The 20,938-nt window shown below is 41.9% G+C and overlaps 2 protein-coding genes across 2 annotated transcripts; both read right to left on the reverse strand.

The window, feature by feature from the left end:
* Window positions 1–345: 345 nt before the first annotated feature.
* Window positions 346–5,632, reverse strand: myoz1a (myozenin 1a). The gene is made up of 6 exons (XM_069712281.1): window positions 5,391–5,632; window positions 3,723–3,809; window positions 2,894–3,081; window positions 2,162–2,423; window positions 1,331–1,496; window positions 346–1,249 (listed from the first exon to the last, which is right to left on the reverse strand). The coding sequence occupies exons 2-6, from the start codon at window positions 3,805–3,807 to the stop codon at window positions 1,015–1,017; spliced, it is 936 nt and encodes a 311-aa protein (XP_069568382.1). The 5' UTR covers window positions 3,808–3,809; window positions 5,391–5,632; the 3' UTR covers window positions 346–1,014.
* A 3,739-nt stretch (window positions 5,633–9,371) lies between these two features.
* Window positions 9,372–20,658, reverse strand: synpo2la (synaptopodin 2-like a). The gene is made up of 4 exons (XM_069712261.1): window positions 20,288–20,658; window positions 16,612–16,763; window positions 15,661–16,379; window positions 9,372–13,867 (listed from the first exon to the last, which is right to left on the reverse strand). The coding sequence occupies exons 1-4, from the start codon at window positions 20,387–20,389 to the stop codon at window positions 11,277–11,279; spliced, it is 3,564 nt and encodes a 1,187-aa protein (XP_069568362.1). The 5' UTR covers window positions 20,390–20,658; the 3' UTR covers window positions 9,372–11,276.
* Window positions 20,659–20,938: the final 280 nt, after the last annotated feature.

Genomic DNA, 20,938 nt, shown 5'->3' on the forward strand with positions numbered 1-20,938 from the left:
GTAATAAACATCTACTGCTGCCGGATAATTTGATACCCTAATAAATGAAAAATGATATGTAATCATTGATACTTATACTTTTTTTCATTTTGAGCTGATTCCTTTCAGAATCTACAATTACTAGCAAGACATCTCTATCATTTAAAAGGTCAGTTATTATGCCACATGCTGAGCTGCAAATAGCTGATGAGTAATTGATAGTGCACTAAAATAGTTTCAGATTTCAACTGAGGCTTTCCTCTCAGGCAACCTCAAAGCAATGCTGCAGACATTTGTATTATACGTGGTAGATATTTATATGGATTTCATTGGAAATTTAATTGAAGAATTATTAGATACACAAAATGTTTTTTCTTCACATTTTAATCACTCTACAATAGGAGAGTTACAGTTTGTTATGGAGAAACTGTGTTGGATCAGTAGGTTAAGGGATCAGCAGCAGACTCTATGCATGCATCCTGAATCAGACAGGGTCTTTTATAGCTCAACAAATAATCAGAGAATCTTAAGAGCAAAAAAGGCAATGGGAAATAACACATATGGTAACAAGTGGACATTAACACAGCATGCACAACAGTAACATAGCATAAATATATCCTTCATACGTTATTCATTCTTTCCTTTTTGACAAACTCTGCAACTTTTCTGACAAATTAAAGGAGTTTTTATACCAACCTTAAGATCTTAACAAATAAACGTTTGATGTTTCATTTCCCATAACATCCACTGCCTGTTTCTTTGACTTTACAACCAAATACAGCGCAAGATATGAACACTGACCACATTACAGATATACGCTTTCAGTTATTCACAATGAGATATTAAACTCATCGGGATAACAGTTAATTGTAAGCTCATCTAGTGTGTGTGTGTGTGTGTGTGTGTGTGTGTGTGTGTGTGTGTGTGTGTGTGTGTGTGTGTGTGCGCGTGCGTGCGTGCGCATGCTATTGTGTATGCATGCATTCATGCTGTGTGTATGTGCACAATGAGTGTAACCGCAGTATGAATGTGTTTTCACAGCTCGTCGGTCTCTCCGTCGAAAGGCACAGCGTCGGCCTCCATGTGAATGCTGCCGGGCTCGTTGCTGCTCATCCAGCCAATAGGAGTGCGGTTGAAGGACGGCCGGCAGCCAATGTCTTGTTGGTACACCACTACAGGCTCATGCTCCTGTTTGGTCGCCTCAGCTTCTGGCAGCTGGAATTTCATGAACTGGTTGGCCTTTTCAAAGCCACCGAAGGGCATGGCGCTCCTAGCCAAGCAGGGAGAGAGGTGAATTAAAGCTCCCGTTTGTTGCAAAGAAACCACAAAGTCGGACCTTCGAGGAACCTACCTGTTGAAACACTTGTAAAAGCGCAGTTCCTTTTGGTCAATGGGAGCAGCCATTGTGGTTTTCAGAGTGGCTACCAGAACCTCATCACCCTTCATGGCCTTCTCCCATGGCGACATGTACGTCTTCCCAAACATCATCTTCTTAGTTATGCCATCTTTTCCACCTCCTGTGAGGAAAAACATCCAGCGTGACAGCATGTGATGTTTGTGGGTCATTTATGCAGATAAAAATGTTTCATGGTTTGGGAAATATACCTTGAACGTTTGCTTAGAGTTAATTAAACAGATTGATGCCACTCTCATGTTTGTACTCTAAATAAAGATAGTTAGCTTAGCTTAGTTTAGCTAAGCGTAATTCATACAAAGACCAAAATGTAAAAACTACACGTTCTGGTGTTTTTATATGAATTCTGGGGCTTTTGGGCCTATATAGGCTTTTTAATCAGACGCAGTGACCCCCTGGTTTAAAAAATATATTATTTCAATGAGTGATAGATGTGGTGGTGGTTGTCCGATTTTGTTACTCTCAGACAGAGATGTTTCCTCTGTTTCTGGTATTTGAGCCAAACTAACTAGCTGCTGATGACTTGGTTCATGTTTACTGTACAAACATGAAACTGATACTTCAACAAACACTCTGCATTAATATATGGAATAGTTAAGTCTAAGAATGGTTGGATAAGACGGTGTACATTATATATTTATATCTTATGCGTGTTTGTTTATTTTATTATCTCCCTATGCACTTTGCATGATAAAGTTACCTCTCTTTTGTTTTTAAATCCATCTCAGGAGACGTGTTTTTTCGTGATTGCGTTTTCATCATACCAACCTTTTAGTGGAGACCACTCGCTGGTTCCATCTCCACCTTTATCGTCCCCACCCAGTCCTCCTGCTCCTCCTGCTCCTCCTGCTCCTCCTGCTCCTGCACCTCTGCTTCCGGGCTTCGGGGGAGGCACTGGGGCCCCTCCTGCTCCATGTACCCCTCCTAGATACAGATGTCCAGACTCGTTGCTCACACGATGCCCACCAATGTTTATCTTCTGAACCCTGATATGACCTCCTAGACCGGGAACAAACTTCTGGAGGTTGTCCTGAAAGAAATATGATCAATATTATCAACAAAATGCGACACAGCACATCGATTTGTATTACCTCTGAAATAAGAAGTTCCACCTGAAAAAAACATTACTGAGCGCTTAGAGCTGTGATTGTCCTCCAGGAGTCCTTACTTGCTTCCAGACAATTCAAAAAACTGCTAAGTAGCTGGTGTGATTGGTTGGTAATGAGCGAAGGATAAAAGGTTTAAGGTTTAAATGATCGAGCCATAATAATATTAGGTTTCTTTCAAATGGTCATAATAAGTAAAACAAGATTGTATAGGAATAATTACATTTCTTCAAACATGGCCAAAATTCTCCATTAAATTCGGAGATATATCAAGTTTCCTCCGTGGTGTTTATCATTGTACTCTTCACCCGGTATCAATAACGTCTGAGATCATTTCCTTTGAAATGACAGAAAAGTAACTGGGTTTTGTTTTCACTGTAGTCTAGGTTCTCACCATGGACTCATTGCTGAAGATGTCAGGGCTGTTCTCGTAGATGAACTTCTCCACCCTCTTCTGTCTCATCTTGAACATCTTGGAGCCCCGGTTCTTCATCAGGGAAAGCTCCTCCAGCATGATGTCTCTGGGAGTCCGAATCTTTGTTCCCAGGTCAAACTCAGATGCCTCCGGCTCCGACTCATACTCTAGGTAAGGGACATCCCATCAGTGGCCACAGCATTTGAAAATTTAAGAAAGGTAACTTGTAGCACTTATGATAACCTGTAGTAACATGCCAATGTGAAAAACTAGAAGAAAAATCACAAAAAACTTAAACCAGTCAGCCATCAGTCCTATCTGATTTCAGTTTGTTACGACATCGACACAATGACAACATGCATTCAAGAATGAAATACATTTAAAACTGCTTGTTTAAGTATGCCTATAACATTTCCTCATTCTTCTCCCTATGCATTTCTACGTATGGGATGAAATAGAACTTAATTAATCCCAAACGAAATTCTTGTGCCAGAGAGACACGTTTCCTTTGAAACCTGTTCAGAGAAAAAAAACAGATTACATGAACTAAAAAACTCAACCTAGAGTTATATATATTGTTGTTAGACTTATGTTTAGGGAAGTTTTTCAATCTGTTCTGAGTTACTATTTTATGCTTATTATGTAATTGTTTGGCATGTAATATCCATGCTTATCTTAAAGATTAGTACTCCACCCACAGTACCGACAACCTAACATCCTTCTATTTCTGTATAGTGTTTATATGGAAGAGTCGTACAGAGAAATGGTAGTGTGGTTTCATATCCATGTCATTTCATGTCAGCCTTACCATTCTGAGCGATATGTGATAGGTCGGTTATGATCTTGGAGGGTTTTTTCCGCTTGTTTAAGGGGGCAGGTGTTCCCAGAGGCATGACTGGAGGTGCCAGGAAAGAACATAGAACATTAATCCTGATTACAGAAAAACTAAATAAAATCCCTTCATTTGAAAATCTTTTGAAGAAACAAAGCGGTCGTAAAAGTGAAGGTCTTTCTCCCATGAGACAAAAGCACAAAGTCAAATTCAACATTAAAAACATTGCACATTGTTGAATGTTTGCTATAAAATAAAACTGAAAGCAAAAAGAGAAGTCAAAAGAAAAATAAAAGGATGCTTAATTTCACGAGTTATGATATTATATTTCACATTGAAGTGTGAAATAGTGTGAAAATGCATCATTCAAAGAAATGATCTGACAGTAATTTGAGTCTAAATGTTCAACTACACCGAGGACGTGTTTGCATTTCAATTTTCAAATTGATTCACACTAACTTCTCAAGCTCACCCTTCACCATCAACACCTACAGCCACCAACAACCCCTGACAGGGAACTCACAGGCCCTGAGCATTTCAGACAGCCTGTCACCACGGGGCCTCTCATTTTTCAAGGTTTGTTTGGGGACATGAGATCTGTACACAGAGTGAGTCAACATAAACAGAAGCATGCTGTTGTTTAGGCAGAAGTTGAATTCCTTTCGGTGATGGTCTGCTGCAGTTGCGGTGAAGGCCTCGGAATCATAAAGCCGCGTCGGCATTATTCATATCATATTCCCCAATCTTCTCCATGATAACACGTAGGTGGGCAAAGTGGGAGTGACACTTCTCTCTCTTTCTTGTGTTGAAATATCACTTACTGTTGAAATATATTTACATTAACAAACAACATTTTTACAACCTATGCATCTGGCTCTTACATGACGTTATGTGTTTCTGTTACACAGTTGTTTTGTACCCCTGCACAGATATCTGCACCTTCAGCTCTCAACAGTTTCTTCAAGGCCCAGTCAAGTGGCAAAACATCGCATCGCATCTACGGGCTGTAACTCAAGCCGCTGCAGCTATTTTTAAAAGCCATGTCAGGCCAAGACATTTTACCGACGTGTAATGACGTCATTCGACTATCAAATGGGCTCAACGCAGCTCCTAAGAACACAATACACACCCCCAGAAAACAATTCTCTGTGCGTTTCGCCTTCTCTTATTAAAGGAGCGAGAACTGGAGTCAGTAATGGATGTTAACGAGGAGGATTTTTGACACCCTTTCAATTCCCTTAAATAATTACAAGCAGGGAAGTCTGCGTCCAGATTTACCACCCCCCTCTGAGGATTTGGTAACACCATATAAAATCTCTGCAACACCCTCAGAGAGGGATGGTCAGCACATTCATCCATTCCTTTAGGCATTTTATGACGTACGGAAAACATTTTAAGCAGCAAAGCAACTTCCAGAGTCAGTTTACTTCTCTAAATCTTTTTAAATTCTTTCATGAAATCAAACTTCAAGGTAATATTTGCAGAACTGTTGAGGTCGTCTTCCATTATTTTCCCCTAAGATCAGCTGCGTGACCAGCAGACATGATGTTTGGGAACAAAATGCACATCTTCCCAGTTTTGTTTTATCCAGAAGCTGTTCGATGAGCAGAACAAAGCATAGTGATGGGATGTAGGTCCACTCACCGCGTTTTTGTTGTAATCCTGGGAGGAGAGACAAACCTATAAATACCAATCAGTGAAGAAGAGACCCAGGGCTCACAGTTGGTGATCCTGATCACAAGTTTACAAATCCCTCAGTGACTCCGACCCCAGGTATGGCTGGACCCCAGTCGTGGGAAGTGCAAAACCCACCCAACACTCAGATGGCAGATCTTCCAGAGGGCTGGGGGTGTGGGTGGCAGCAGTGTTGGTGTGAAGACGGGAGGAGGAGGAGGTTCAGGTTAGGAATATGAATAGTGATTGGGGAGGGGGGCGTTAAGATGTGGGGGACAAGTCTCTCTGTTGGCCAGCTAAATGTGCTGATGGTGATATTAAGGGAACAAAATCATTCTCGCAGATGGCTCAGAAGCCTATATTTAGTAGCACAGAATGAGGGGAACAGAAGTCAGCTATAAGATAACCTCAGAGGACTCAGAGGTGTGTTTGGGGTACGCAGAGAGGCTGGGAAAGTAGAGTACGCACAAGTGCTCAGTGCAAGTTGAAGGTTAAGTATATGTGTGTTTGTGTTTCAGTGCGACGGTCGGCTCGGTTACTCCCCGCTGTACTCTAACCTGACACTAGATTGTCACATTTTCAGTTTCTCTCAAGCAACACGTGACTAGACATGATTAACACGTGGTAACAAAGCTGTCAGATACTCAAGTAAACACATCTAAAAGTAGTGGAGAGGATGCAAACACCCCAAAAAAACGAACAAAACCAGCTCAATAAGTTTACACTGACTTACCTGTGATGAAAGAAAAGTAAAATAAAATACTGGCAACTTATTTAAAGTTAAATCAAAATAAACAATTCAACAAAAACGTTTTCTCACCGTTAAAGAGTTATCTGGACTGATCTTTTTATACTATTTACAATGTTTACAACATGGAGACAAGGACATCTCAGAGTTTGACTAGATGCACGGTCGATCGGACTGGAATCCATGAAAAAGACGAGTAACCAGCATCAGTGTAGGTATCCTTTAAAAGGCAGCGCCATCATCGCATGTCCAATCTGTTGCTTAACACACTGGTGACACAAAACAAAGTGGACAGCACCACCCTCAGGTATGAAGGGAGAACAGTGCTCCAAAAAAAAAAAAAATCACACAAATATCACACATTATTAAAGAAACCTGCGACTCAGGGTCATAACAGTGACTTTAAAGTGGAATTATTTGAAAGAGATTTTCTCTGAGATGCACACCCATAGGACAAAGTCTGGAAATACTGATTCCATGAGTCCACACCAAACCCAGTCGAAACCTATCCCTCTTCAAATGCAGGGCTTGTAGTATTGCTAGAGAAACAGTCGGGATCACCACACTGTGAATTTCTGCGGCAAATATTTGGCCAACCCAGAAAACTAAAACCTTTGACCTGCCGGTAGCTTGAGAGGGAATGTCACAGGAACTCTTTAGAATTCATACTCTGGGGTTCATGCATTCCTTTCCATTACAATTCATACCATACTTGTCAAGATATTTAAGTGATGGAAGTGGTGGACCCACCGACGGACAGACACGCAGACCAACATTGCCAGTGTGACCTTGACTAAGAACTCCCCACAGGTAATTTACATTTACTGTAGCTGTTGAATGTGAGCTCTTCTGGTTAGTAAAGCCCCCAAACAAGACCAAGAACATGTCCTTAGTTTCCTCAGCGTTAGCTCTGTTTTCTGCCATACTGAAGTAACTGCAACTTTCTGTGTATGTATCTTTATTGTTAAATATAAATAAATGCAAAATAACGATCAAAAACGTATGCATAAGTAGTCTTTCATCAGGGCTTAAAAATCATCTCATATCTTACTGTATACTGCTCAAATGTCATATTGCAGCATCTGGATTTGTACATTTTATTATAATTCACAGTTTTAAACATAAATAACATCTTGTAGTGCAAGTAGATGTGAAAATATAGAATAACATAACTGTAGACTATGCAAAGCTGTGCAAGCATATTTACTTGATCAGAGCAGCTTGGCAAGTTTTACTGAAGTTTAGTTGGAGACCGTCCTCTAAAAGATCTCTAGTGCAATTATTTTGACATTAAATGGCTTGCCGAGCAAATATTAGAGTAAAGAGAAGACATGAAGACACACTGCTGTTCTGTTTCTGTTACTTGAACATCCGTCCCATGGAAACTACTGTACATGATGATTGCAGTCTTGAAAGATTACATCTTGAAATAGAAACTTTCCATAAACTAGAAGCCAATTTTTTTTTTCATGTGATCTTTTTTTAGCAGTTAAATTAAGAACTAATTCTTAATTACAGTCGTGACCTGGGAAAATGTCACTTTCATGATACATAAATAGTCTCTGTTATATTAACAACCCTATATATAGGCTTCCTGTGAGTGTGGAGGTTGGAGACAACAAAATGCCCTTCTGACTGCTCAGAGAAAAGTCCAGCACACCACAGCACCATGCAGTGGCAAATGTTGAATTGAAATGTGACTTTTTACACTTTATTTCAACATAAAGCCAAACGTACTTTGATTAAGGGCGGCACGGTGGTGCAGTGGTTAGCACTGTCACCTCACAGCAAAAAAGGTTCTGGGTTCGAATCCGGTCCTGGGCCTTGCTGTGCGGAGTTTGCATGTTCTTCCTGTGCTTGCGTGGGTTCTCTCCGGGTTCTCCAGCTTCCTCCCATCATCCAAAAACATGCACCTCAGGTCAGGTCACCTGGCACCGCGCTAGTGGCAGCCTGCTACAGCATCTCCCCCCTGACAGCCCCCCTGCTGTAGTGAAGAAATTTCCCCTCGGGGATTAATAAAGTGTATAAAATAAAAAATTCACAAGACTTTAAAGATTACGAAATTAAACAATTAGCCTTCCCTCAGATGTTACTTTACATATGCACTTTTACTTTTAATTTAATAACTGAAAAAAATAAACAGTAATCAAGGCATGTGCAAAAGTTTAGGTACTACTGCACTTGTAAAATTCGTATAATTCTTCTTACTTGCGTCCTGTAGAGGTGAGCTGAAGGTTTTGGATTGGCCCTCACAGACTCTTGATTTGAACCACTCAAAATCTGTGGGGAGACTGACAATGTGGGCTACTTAGTGCTGACTCAGTAGGGTGCCCACACTTTTGAACATGCCACAAGTACTTTTTCTATGCTTTAGAAGTAACTGTAAATTAACATGTGTAGACACATTTTTATTGTACATTTCCTGCATGGCTTTTATTCACCTCTTTTCACTTCAAATATCAACAAAATATGCAATTTGCCAAGGTGCTTTTGCATACAACTAAAGGCCTACTGGCTATACAGGATACAAGATATTAATAAATGGTATTTTACTTATGCATTACCTCATTCTTTAAGTACTTTGCTGTAGGTGTTATGCAGAAACATTTCCAAAAGATGAAAATGCAAACATTTAGTGTTGTTGCTTATTCTCATTAGGCCATGGATAAATAATGAGCTCTGTCAGTTAACAGAAGAGTCACTAACTACGTCACCACCCTGTGACTGTGTGGATAAAACCAAGTTTAATTGATGATCTTACTGATGTGCTGAAACTCTTAAATTAGCTGTGTGTAAAACTCCTGAAACTGCCTTTTCTCAACTCAACTCAACAAAATATGTTCACAAAGAATCAGATGGGGTGCTAATATGAAGAAGATGTCTGTAGATGGACTTCCTCTGGTGTAAAACAACAGTGAGTGAAGAATCCAACCTGACTTTGTTATTTGACAAAAAAAAAATCCTTATGATTAAATAGTGTTTAATCATTCTGTTACATTTTGTGTTTTATTCTATTTGAAACCTGATCTGTATAGTTAAACTTGTATTAAAATTTTTTTATTATTAATATTTAGTTACCGTTACAGCACTTTATTATCATTATTACTAGCATGCATGTGTGTAAGGTGCCTGAAAAGAAAAGAGCAGGATCACACACTGGACAACAGGGGGCAGTGTAAAATCAGACATGTCACACACCTGGAGATCTTTCAATTCTAATTTTATTCCTCTCAAAATGTCTCGTCCCCTTGTTAGTATAAACTTCTACTCAGCATTAATAACAAACATTTTCACACTTATTATTTGATCCAACTACATTCAGAAACAGACATATCATATTTGAAACCTCAACATAAATATGCCAACAACCTAGTTTTTTTTTGTCACCATAATTTTATGAAAACAAGAAAAATAAATGCTTAAATAAATAAAGAATAAAAAAATAACAAAAGTAGCTCCTAAGAATTCCACAACTAAACACAACAGTCATTGTTTTGTTTCTTCTTCCCATTAACGTAACCAATCTTTCAAAGTACATAGCCAAGAAGCCATTAAATATATTTATCCTTACTTTTAAATAGCAAACAATGTGAATTGAAAGACACCAGCGAAACTTCTGTACTTTTTTCCATGAGCTTCTTTAACTTTCCCATCATGGCTCAAATCTCCCCATCCTTCAATTTCTAGAGGCTGTTGGACTTCAAACCATATATAACAAATCGGAAGTCACAGTTTTATTACATTTGATCATGACCATTTCTGGGAAATAGCAACTTAACTCAGACCCCTTTTTGGTAATCTGTTTTACATGCATATTACCCATATCCTCCCTCCACAGCCACTCTCATTCCTTGAACCCTTTTACAAATGCTGGTGCCTCTCCATCTCCCTCCATCAACTTCCCTTTGCATGCCTTCAGATTAAATCACAATTAAGCAAAACAAAATACACATTCCTTCATCTGCGTTATTTGTTTAATAAAAGTTAAAAATGTACATATATCTGCAAAGATCACACTGAATACTAAGGAGACTTTGGTGTGCCAAAGTGGCAATAGGAAGCTGTGCTATCCAGTGACAAGTGTACATCCAGTGACAGCCGGGGCACTTGTTGAATGTGACCTGTGCTAAAAAAGATAGCGTTTCTCTCTGGCTATAGTGAGCAGAGATATTTGGCACAACCTCACTAATACTTTGCAAGAGAAAACCTTGTCTTCAAATACAGCTCTACAGTGAGCTGAGGTGTCTAAAAACAGTTTACATTTTTCAACTGGTCATGCATCATTCGAACCTCCGGACAAGAAGACTAGATCACCATGGTTTCTCCTTGATAATGCTACAGACAGAGTGGGTAAAAAACAACAACACTGTGCACATCATTACGTAGGGCGGGCACTGAGAGTTACATGTTCAAAGATAAAAGCCTTTATCCACTTCCTCCTGTCAACATCACACAACATACATCTTCAGTGATTTATTCCTATGGACAGAACTGCAGCGATTAATTTTTTAGACATTTCAAGTTTCAAAGAATAATTCAGTACAGGCTCTGTTTTGATGTTTTTTTTTCTGCTAAGTTAGTAGAAGAGATCTCCAGAAGCCTTACACAAACCTCCCCCAGGACAGGCCTAATGTGGACTATACAGCATACAGTATACTGTAATATACTCTATTATTATTATTGTCCCTCAGTGAAATGAGTTGGCAGCTAAATAAATATGCAGGTAAGAAGGTGTTTATGATATTTAATTAATAAGTATGTGTTTTATGATACATTACCCATATTCAAGTTCTAACATATTAGAAAACATGGTTTCAGGATTTCAACTGAGTTGACATCTCAGCTCAAGATAATATCATATCAATGCTTTTTTTTAATCAACCGTCTAAAACCACAATATATTCCCATTAAAATGATGTAACGAGAGAAGCATAAAATCATTAAATATGAAGAACTGAAACTATTGGCAGTTTTGCTTGACTTAAACAATGAACCAATTAACCAAATTGTCATTGATAAATTTTCTGTCCATACTCGACCAGTGATTCAGCGCGAAGTCAATAGTGCATGAAGATGTCCCAGTGTGGTATTGACTGACTAATTGGTGTTCAGATTGCCCCAGGCCTCCAGACACGGGGCTGGACGCCTCCCTTGGTGGCAACAAAACGTGGTTTGGGAGCCTGAACTGGGTTGGACTTGAGTGGAGGCAAAGAGGCAAGGATACTGAGCTCAGGAGCACTCTGGAACTGCTTGGCCGTCTGGAGCCCAGTGGTGTACGATACTGGAGTGTATGGTGTTGGGACTGAAGGTGGCACAGGGTTTGGAAAAGGGGTAGCGGAGAATCTTGGGAGGGTGGGCAGTCCGGCTGGTTGGAAGGGAGGTGCACTGACTGGGGCTGGAGTTAGAGTGAAAGGAGCAGGAAGTGGGGAGGTCATGCCAGCATGAGTCAATCGTTCTCCAAGGGTAGTGGCTGAACGAGGTGCGATGACCTTTGGAGCAAGAGTAGGAGCTGACATGGGTGTGGGTGTGGAGAATCGCTTGATCTCATAGACACGAGCTGTTTTGAGGGGGATCTGCCGAGGTGAGGTCAATGAGCTGCCCACCATTGTTGCTGTATAGTTACCCTGCTGGGCCTGGTAGGAAGGCATAGCTGATACATTAGCAGCACTTCCCCCATAGTTGAACATAGCAGAGTTGAGCTGATAGGGCTGCCTTCTAATGAAATCCAAAGCCTTGATGCCTTCTTTTTGGGGACCTCCTCTAACCCTGTTTGTATCCCTCTGAGGCCCTGTAGGGATAGAGGGTGCCAAGAGTGGGTTGTATCCAATAGGTGGAGGTGCACGCACATTTGGGGAGTATTTCCATTGAGAGGAAAGGGAAGGGTTGGAAGAGTCAAGGGGTTGGGCTGCACCATGCAAGGCCACTTCCTGCTGGTAAGGGGTCTCGGGTGGGGTGTCCACTACATACATACCCATGCGGCTCTGTCTTCGAGCAAACAGTTGGGCCCCTTTACCCCCTGCTTGAAGAATCTGTGGGACCTCATGGATGACCCGAGGCTTGGGTGCCACAGGGGGTGGCACCCTCTCCATACCAGCCTCAGCACTTCTCTCTTCCTCGTCACCATCATAGATAACTTCAGCTGATTGTTGGCCATAATTGTATCGGGTGGACCTGTCATCCAGGTTCTGCACCATACACAACAGATCAGGATTGGGGGAGTTCTTTTTGACATCTGGCACATTGAACATAGGTTTTGGTTTTCCACTACGTCGTCGAGCTTCGAGTAGGATTCCTGTGCGACCTCCTGGACCAGGAACAGGGGTTGGAGCTACAGCTTCGGGCTGTGAGACCACTGACACTTGAGCTACAGGCGCCATGGAAAATTGCGGCGGTGGTGGCTGAGCAACTGGCCTTTGATGTGGATGCACTATGGCAACTGAGTCAACCGTGGCAGGAATTTGGCATACGGGAGGAACAGGGGCTGGAACCACTGGTGCTTGTGGGGCTGGCGGGATTGAAGGCAAAGTCATTGAATTCACAGTTGCAAATGGTGCCTGATGAACAGTAGTTATTGGTGGTGAAAACTGCATTGTCTGTGCAGAGGTAGACAGGGCTGGAGGGTGAAAGGTAGCAGGAGCTTCTGGTGTCAGGGCCATGGGAACTTGCGGTATGGAGGATGGTGGGAAGAGCATTGATGGAGGACCAGGGGGTTGCTGGGAACTTATTAATGAAGAATTCATGGCTAGATCAGTGGCAGTGGAAAATGGAGGTGGCACAACAGCCGCTGAGGCAGGACGTTGGGCCGTCTTTGTAACAGCTGGTCGAAACGTTACAGGGACAGTCGCAGATCTAACGCTGATGAAGCCAGGGGTGAAAGGGCGCGCCGTTCTGTTGAGAACGTTACTTGCAGGTAGTTCTGGTAATGGTGTTTCAGCTGGTGGTGCAGGACTGGTCAGAACAGTCACTGAGGCAGTAGCTGGTTTGGGTGCCACAGGTGGAGGTGACATCACAATGCTAGCTGAGCTAACTGCAGAGTAGGATAGGTTCCTGTTAGACATTCCATGGGCTGCAACAGCTACTGAGCCTGGAGCTTGAGATAGTAATGGCTGTGTTGACGTAGGGCCAGGTGGTATCATCTGCTGTGGCTGGAGGTTTGGTTGCATTTGTGGCTGTACTTCCGGATGGTACTGATACATCTGAGACTGATCCTGGACTTGAGATTGAAGTGGAGCCTGGGGTTGTGCTGCCTCTACCTTCTTGGCATGCTCAGCAGCCCTCTTCCTCTGCTGCTCAAACAACTGGGCGCCTTTTCCTGCCGTGTTACTCAAACCTGGACTTGGACCATCCTCTGCTCCATCCCCACGACCTTCAGTGCCTGCAGTTGCTCTCTTCTCCAGCATATCCAGGTAGTCACTATCCCAAGTTGGGTCAGGAACTGCAGAGAAACCATCCTCATCAAATTCAGATTCACTACCTGGGAAAACCCCATCCTCCTCTTGTGAATCGTGACATCTGTCTTCATCAACGCTACCAAAGCTTGTGAGAGTGTACTTCTTGGAGCGCTGTCTTCTCTTCTTGAACATCAACACCCCCTTAGAGTGAGGGTTGGGAGCATCTGTCAGTAGGGATGCAATTGTTCGACACTTGGTTTTGGCTTCCTTTACATGCTTGTCTTGCAGTGTATCCCCTCGGTTCAGTTCTGCAGGATATGAAAGTCGTAGCGATTAGGAATTATTGGACAGTACTGTAACATAAGTCCTATGGTCAGAGATTTCCAAATTAAAAGAACCTTTAACCCAAGAAATGACTCTGACATGAGTGTCTAAACCTGTCCTGACCGCCATGCCTTCTGCAGACATCCATCTCCTAACTTGCCAATGGAGCACTTCCGGGAAAATTCCAGGCAAACCTTCAGCTTCCCACATTAGCTGGGGTGAAGGATACATTTGCACATTATTAGGCTTATGTACTCTGACATTTGACTTGCATGAAAATATTTGCAAGCTGTTGGAAAGTTGCTTGTTGTAGGTGACTGGAAGAAGAACTTCAAAGGGCAGCCATAACATATCCTTTAACGTGTTATGGTATTAAGCAGATTATCATAGGCAACCTAATTCTGTTACCCTAATATGAAGTGCCATGTGAAGAGAGTTCTTAATTTGTCTAGGACAGGGTTCCTAAGTAGGACATTAGAATGTTAAACCTGCACTGGGTGGTGGCAAGGGGATATCTCAGAGTACATTTATTTAAGTTCTTTAAACAGCTCAATGATCTTAAATAGCTCAGCTCTGTCCTTTTCCTGGGCTTATTATGGCTGATGGACAGGAGGACAAGTTGTAGGAAAGAATGCTTGGTCAGTGTCCGTGCACTCTATCATTTGTTAAGTCGCTATTATACATTTTTTTTAACCTTTTTTCATTATAACAAACACTGTGAAAGCGCATCTGTTATTTTCGCAAAAAAAACATATGCCAGAGAAAGTGTTACAAAATACATCACACTTGTCATAAAGCTCTAAATGCTAGAGAAATATTTAGAGTGGAATGACTGAGATAGAGGAGGAGGGAAAATTAGTGTCCCTGCTTTGCTACTTGATACCTAAAAGCAGCTGCAGATGCTTTTCAGTGCTCACAGATTGATTGCTGAGGTTTTTACACTCATAACTAGAGGTAAATATAGTAAACCATACTGGCATGCTCTGTTTAACAGACTTAGGTTGAAACCTACTCACACTGATCTACTAACCTTAATGAAAACCTACAGATATCTGGTTAGTCTTGGTGGTTGAATGTCAGATTACATGATTTGGACACAGTGGAGTTCTTGATTAAGATTTTTATCAAGATTAAGACACAATACTCAAACATTATTACTGCTGGTACTTTACTGTATCGTAAATATTGGTATCAGTTTAGTATCTTAGGCATCAGTGGGCAAAAAAAGGAAATGAACAGCTTTAAAACTTGGCTCTGACTATCGATCTGTTTAAACTGCCTTAAGTGCTGTTTTAAACTAACAGCTGACTCTTGTGGAGTTTTTTTTTAGAGATGAAATTTGAAGAAAGAACCGAGTGTAGATGGCGGTATTATAAGACTTAAACTTACAAATAAACCTTCTGCATATATCTAGACTTTCCACACTGGCTTATAAAGCCATATTTTTTACAATGATCATATATCTTTCTGGGTACAGGAACGGAGTAGATCAGCTCATCTTTGCTTCAGTGATTATTTCTGTGCTGCAACACAGATGGCACATACAAATGATGTATTGAAAATATTATGAATAATGACATCATGAAATAAGTAAACATGATGCAAAGAACAGTAGCAAAAAGAGCATCCTTCAGAAAAAATATGAGGAATCTCTATCTACTGAGACAACTTAGCTTATATTTATTTGACTCTTTAACCAACCAGTGGCCTTGATCAGGAATGTGTATAGAACTGTGAAGCGCAGTCCATGCCAGTGGTCTGCCTCAGATGTACTTACTGGCTTGTTTGGCCTTTTCCATGTAGGTTGTTGTAAGCTCCTCATCAATGGGTTTATTCAGAGGACCCACCATGGGCACAAGCTGGCTGCGGGAGCCCAGCATCAGAGCCTCCTTTGCCCTCTCAGGGGACACCAGTGGCACTTTGGTTGTCTCCAGAAAGCCACTATCCTCCTCTTGCCCGCCATCCCGTAGCCCCTGATCGTCTGCTGAGGAGATGATGGAGGAAGTCTCAGTGGATGTCTGGGAGGACCACATTCCTGGACCTGGAGGCTGGTAAATCACCTCCCTTCTCGCCACCCCCGTTAGGCCCCCTCCTCCATCTCCACTTCCCCCACGTCCATCCAACAAACGGGGGTAAACATGTGCATCCGGAGCGCTGTCGTAGCCACTCATCTCCGATGTCTCCCCACCCTCAGGAGAGGTTCGTCCTGTTGGTTTCCCAGGGTTGGAGTTGCTGGGGCTGCGCCGTTTCTGCCGGCGCTGCCTCTCGTAGCCCGCCACGTCTGCATCACTGTCAGTCTCACCGTAATAAGCCTCACTGCCAGGTGGAGATGTTAAGCCACTGGCTAGAGAAGAGCGGCTGCGGTGGACCTCACGGACAGGTGCGTGGTGGGGGTTGGTGGGGGACATGGCTCGCAGAGCAGCGCGGTATTCTTTGTCTATACGTGGAGATGGGGCACGGGTCACCAGCACCACAGACTGAAAACCAGCAGGTGCCCTGCAAACAAGTTAAGAGTTTTAAATCATCATTGAATGTGATATTAGAGTTTAATCTCCTAAATCTACATTCGAACTGTCCTTTGCCCAAGCAGCAGAACCGTTTGTTTGTCCTGATGTTTTTTGGATTATTATAATACGCAGCATTATCAAGGGTGTAACCTGTGTATGATTTCTTACAATGGATTGAAGGTGCTTCATATGCAAGAGTGTAATTTTTTTGTTCCTCTGACCTTTTGACCCGGATATGTAATATCCCAGGGGAGCTGTCGATGAGGTTCATGGCCTGGGCATGGGAGAGCGTGCCACATGGCTGTTCGTTGATGGTCACGAGCTCATCAGCCTCCTGCAGCCCAGCCCTGCATGCCTTGCTGCGTTTACGCACCTGCACAAGAAAAGAAAAGTACAATTTCAGACACACACAGACAACAAAAAGTTACACAGATGTTGATCTTTGATGAGTTATATCAAAAAGTGCTTCCAAGACAGGTCTCTATCTCTGTCTCAAGGCTGTGTGGGTAAGTCCAGGAGGTCTTTCATCTCTCAGTGCTGACAGTGAAATGAAAGGTCATATGTGCATTTCTCTGTTTTGTGTTTCATGCTGCCAAGACAAAATCCCTTCACTGCACAATCCTGTGCATAGCCTGCATGCTAATGTCCCATTTATTGTTCCAGGGTTTCATCACGTCAAATATAGGCTTATAACTTAAGGACAAGTCTCAGCTTGGGTTTGAAGAGCTGTGATGTTCTGAATGCAGTGCAACATTTCTGTCTTTCTTTCCTTGCTCAAGTAAAAGTAGTTTCCTGTTGCCTGTTCAGCTTTTGTAATGACGGGAATAGAAAATTTAAAAAAAAAAGTCAGTGCTGTGCTTCTGTCTTGTCTTGGCTTGTGATAGTGACGGACACAGACAGTGAGCAGATTTTGTCCTGACAGCTCGATCTTGCTGCGGACCTATGCCACATATTACAGCTCAAGTGGAGCACTCATACACACTTTAACAGGGAAATGCCAGCCAGCAGCCATCTTCATTTGGTGCTTTGCTATTTGTGCCCGAGGTCTGTCAGGACCGTGGCATTTTGCCCAGACTAAATAGCCTCAGTTCTGTGCAAGCCATGTCAACACGTAAATTCAAAGCAGATGTTTGTAAATGTTTTAATTTCCAAAGACAGTGACTGAGTGTTGATTGTACCCCATGAAGGCATGTGTTGAATGAGTATTGTATGTTAGAGTTCAGAGATAAGGAAGTGTGGCTTTGATTGCCCTAATTAGTTTGCTTTCCCGCTATTCTGGTTTGCATGTAACGAAATCCCATGTCCCCATTTAGCTAAGCCTTTCAAAGTGGTCTGTGCCTGCCGGTGGCACAGGATGTCAGTTATTCATTCAGTCAGTCACCTCGTGGTTGCAAATCATAACAGTTATAATTCCCTTACATGCCCGCACACATAAACCACATAGATTGGAACAAAAATACACCTAAAGTCATATAAATAAACACACAAACACGCACACACAGGCACAAACCCAGCACTGACACACCGGCTCTTTCAGTGAAGACCCACACTGCTCCACCTGTTACGGACAATATAGCACGAGACCTGACAAACTTACACCTTCCTGCTCTCAGGGGTGAAGGAACACGCTGTTTTGGATGTTCAGACAGACACAGCTGTCCTCCACTGTAAAGGTGACTTAGTGTCCTTTGGCCCACTTGTGCACATATAAGTCTGCATGAGCCAACAGTGTAGGATTGTTGTTGATACGGTTAACTATCTTTAGATGCTGTCTACCGTCTCGAAGAAGTGGTTGTTTTATTAATTTATTTATTCATATGACAAATGTCTCAGTAAAATAATCTGGATGTACATAGCAAATTTTTTTTTCATAAAAACTAATAAAGGTTTTCCTTTGTTCGACAAAAGGAAATCCATGAGGGATTTATGCGGTCTTCAAACAGAAACATTTTCTTTACCCAATGAAAACTGTTGTCCCAATGCAATTATTTGAACATATTTGTGTATGATAACGAGGGAAATTATGGAAAATACATTGTTCGTCTTACATGTTTATGATATGTATGATAAGGGAGATGACAAGCTGCCGTATATGAATAAAGGTGCATGATCCAGTGCATAGTTCTCTGTTGAACAAGCATCTTTAATCCCATTGGCCAACTGGAGTGACATTGTCAAACTGTAATTTGGACAAACCCGCAAACATTTTTATTTTATTGAAGAGAACATTTTAAGACACTTTAAATACATAAAAATAAAAATATACTGCATGTGAGTTTGTCATGCCGTGTGGATAAAAGTAAAATACTAACTTTTTAAATCATGACATGGAGGATTTATGAGTTGGTTTCTCTCCCCTTATCATTAATACAGAGCTCATTCAGTACCTGTTTAGAAACAATATGGAGTACAAAAGAGTGCTAACAATCAGGATTTCCTTTCCATGTGAACGTGCATGAAAGAGTTGTACGTTTTTCCCTTCGGCAGCAAGAAACTGATTGACGCTTGTTCCAAAATAGTGTATGAGGCTAATTTTTTAGTACTGAGCTGAAACGCACACCTTGGCTGACCCCAAGACCTGCTGCTTCTCGACTATAAATAGCCTCTTGGAAAAGTACTTTGCTCAGTCAACAATATATTAAAAGTTTGTGTGAATGCGTGTGTGATATCTGTGTAAATGTATGCATGCATCATGTCTGTTTAAGTGTACTATGACATGAACAAATATATTCAGAAATAAGATTTCTCTATTTAAAAATGTCAGAGGAACAAAAAAGTTAGCCCACGTTTCTTTAACCAGGAGAAGCACATAAAAGAGCTACGACTGTGTCTCATGATTTTATGACTCAGATCAAGATGACATGAACTGATTTACTACAAACAGCAAACAACATTCATCATGAGGTCAGTAACAGTTTTAAGCCTGATCTTTTTGAGCAACTATCTTTTTCTGCTTGAAACCTAATTAATCCTTATATCCAGTATAGATTCCACTTCAGGTATCGTGTCAAACTTTGCTTTCTCAAATGAAAATCAAGACTGAAATATGGACTGCTTCAGTTGTGCCAAATGTGGGCTCCAAATTCTTGCTTATAGAGAATTGGCTCTTGGGGAGTAAAATGAGCTGAGTAGCTCCATGTGGTAATCCTAAGGTTCAACATTTCCTTTACTTTCAGTGAACATCTCAAGAAGATATAGATATTAATATCATAGTGCCATATAACGTTTTTGTTTTATATCACAGATACCAATGTGACTTGACACTTGCCGAACTAAAACTCTAAAAGAGATTTGTTTCTTACCTGTGTGGTTTTCAGTGTCACAATGTTTACACCTAAATCACAGGTAAACTGACCAAGCAGGGTCCAAACTGATAATGTAGTTCAATGGTGCAAATCAAACTGTGGTCACAGGTGAATGGTGTGTTGTACCCATAAACTCTTCACAATAAACAAATTAACAGCTTAGAAAACAACAACCTTAGTGTACAAAAAACATCGAGTACAATGTGCACATTTCAATGCTCAAAAAACCTCTAAAAAACAGGGTCAGTAACCAGAACCCAACGGAGACAAATTCCAATTTTTGGTTCAGTATCGCTCTAGTTTTAGTATATTGCTCAGTGGAAGATATGCAGCAGGGTTACATTCCCAGCTAGCTCTATTTGAAGTTTAAAATTCAGCCAATCAATCATCAGTACACCTCTGCATGATTATGACTCATATTCAGGACCCAAGCCAACCTGCATGGCAGCTAATATTCCATTTTATCGTCTGATAGATCTCAGCTGATGTTTCACTTCTGTTTAGTGAGGCTGTTGAATCTAACGCAGTTTACTTCTTTTCACAGTTCACTCAGCACACTGTGAAATGCTGGCTTCTGGCCATCCGGCCTTACCTTAGCCACCTGGAGCGGTCTCTGATGTTCCACGCCTCCCTGGAGACGAAACCCCCACGGCGCTCCACCGGACAATGTAATTATCACTTCCTCTGCAACCATTGTTCTGTTCTCTGTCTCTGTTTTAGCTTTTCTTCTTTTTTATCGGTTATTTTCCGTTCCTCTTTATGTTTCATCTGGGGGCCCCCCTCAGTGCATTGGCCCCATGGTCAGCCGTCAGGGCCCCCTCATAGAGCTCTGACCTGCTCTTCGCCTGCCACACTGTCCGGACGCCGACTTCTCTCTGAGCTCCAAGGCCGACACTCACACCTGAACACACACACACACACACACACACACACACACACACACACACACACACACACACACACACACACACACACACACACACACACACACACACACACACACACACACACACACACACACACACACACACACACACACTTCCATGCGCCCACCCATATCCAGGGCCAACCATCATAGCCAAAGGAAAGAGAGAGGGGAGAGAGAAATATGACGGGAGGGAGGGGGGGTCTGTGTCTGCTTACACTGAGGAATGCCTGCCCCAAATGAGCGAGGGGAGGGTCCAGCTCAACACTTGTCCTGTCACTCAGACCTATGCCACCAGGGTGCTGATAGCCCCTCCGA

This window comes from Brachyistius frenatus, unplaced genomic scaffold, assembly GCF_029030835.1.
Source record: "Brachyistius frenatus isolate BFR_SWC_R1_liver_20210118 unplaced genomic scaffold, ASM2903083v1 Contig_108, whole genome shotgun sequence".
NCBI classification, from domain to species: domain Eukaryota; kingdom Metazoa; phylum Chordata; class Actinopteri; family Embiotocidae; genus Brachyistius; species Brachyistius frenatus.

Coding starts and splice junctions, on each gene's coding strand:
- synpo2la (XM_069712261.1), bottom strand. CDS start 20,389: ATGGTTGCAGAGGAAGTGATAATTACATTGTCCGGTGGAGCGCCGTGG. Junction 16,764..20,287: donor GACCGCTCCAGGTGGCTAAG/GTAAGGCCGGAT, acceptor TTTCTTGTGCAG/GTGCGTAAACGCAGCAAGGC. Junction 16,380..16,611: donor TTACATATCCGGGTCAAAAG/GTCAGAGGAACA, acceptor ACTTGTTTGCAG/GGCACCTGCTGGTTTTCAGT.
- myoz1a (XM_069712281.1), bottom strand. CDS start 3,807: ATGCCTCTGGGAACACCTGCCCCCTTAAACAAGCGGAAAAAACCCTCC. Junction 3,082..3,722: donor ATCACATATCGCTCAGAATG/GTAAGGCTGACA, acceptor TCCCTTACCTAG/AGTATGAGTCGGAGCCGGAG. Junction 1,250..1,330: donor TTTTACAAGTGTTTCAACAG/GTAGGTTCCTCG, acceptor CTGCTTGGCTAG/GAGCGCCATGCCCTTCGGTG.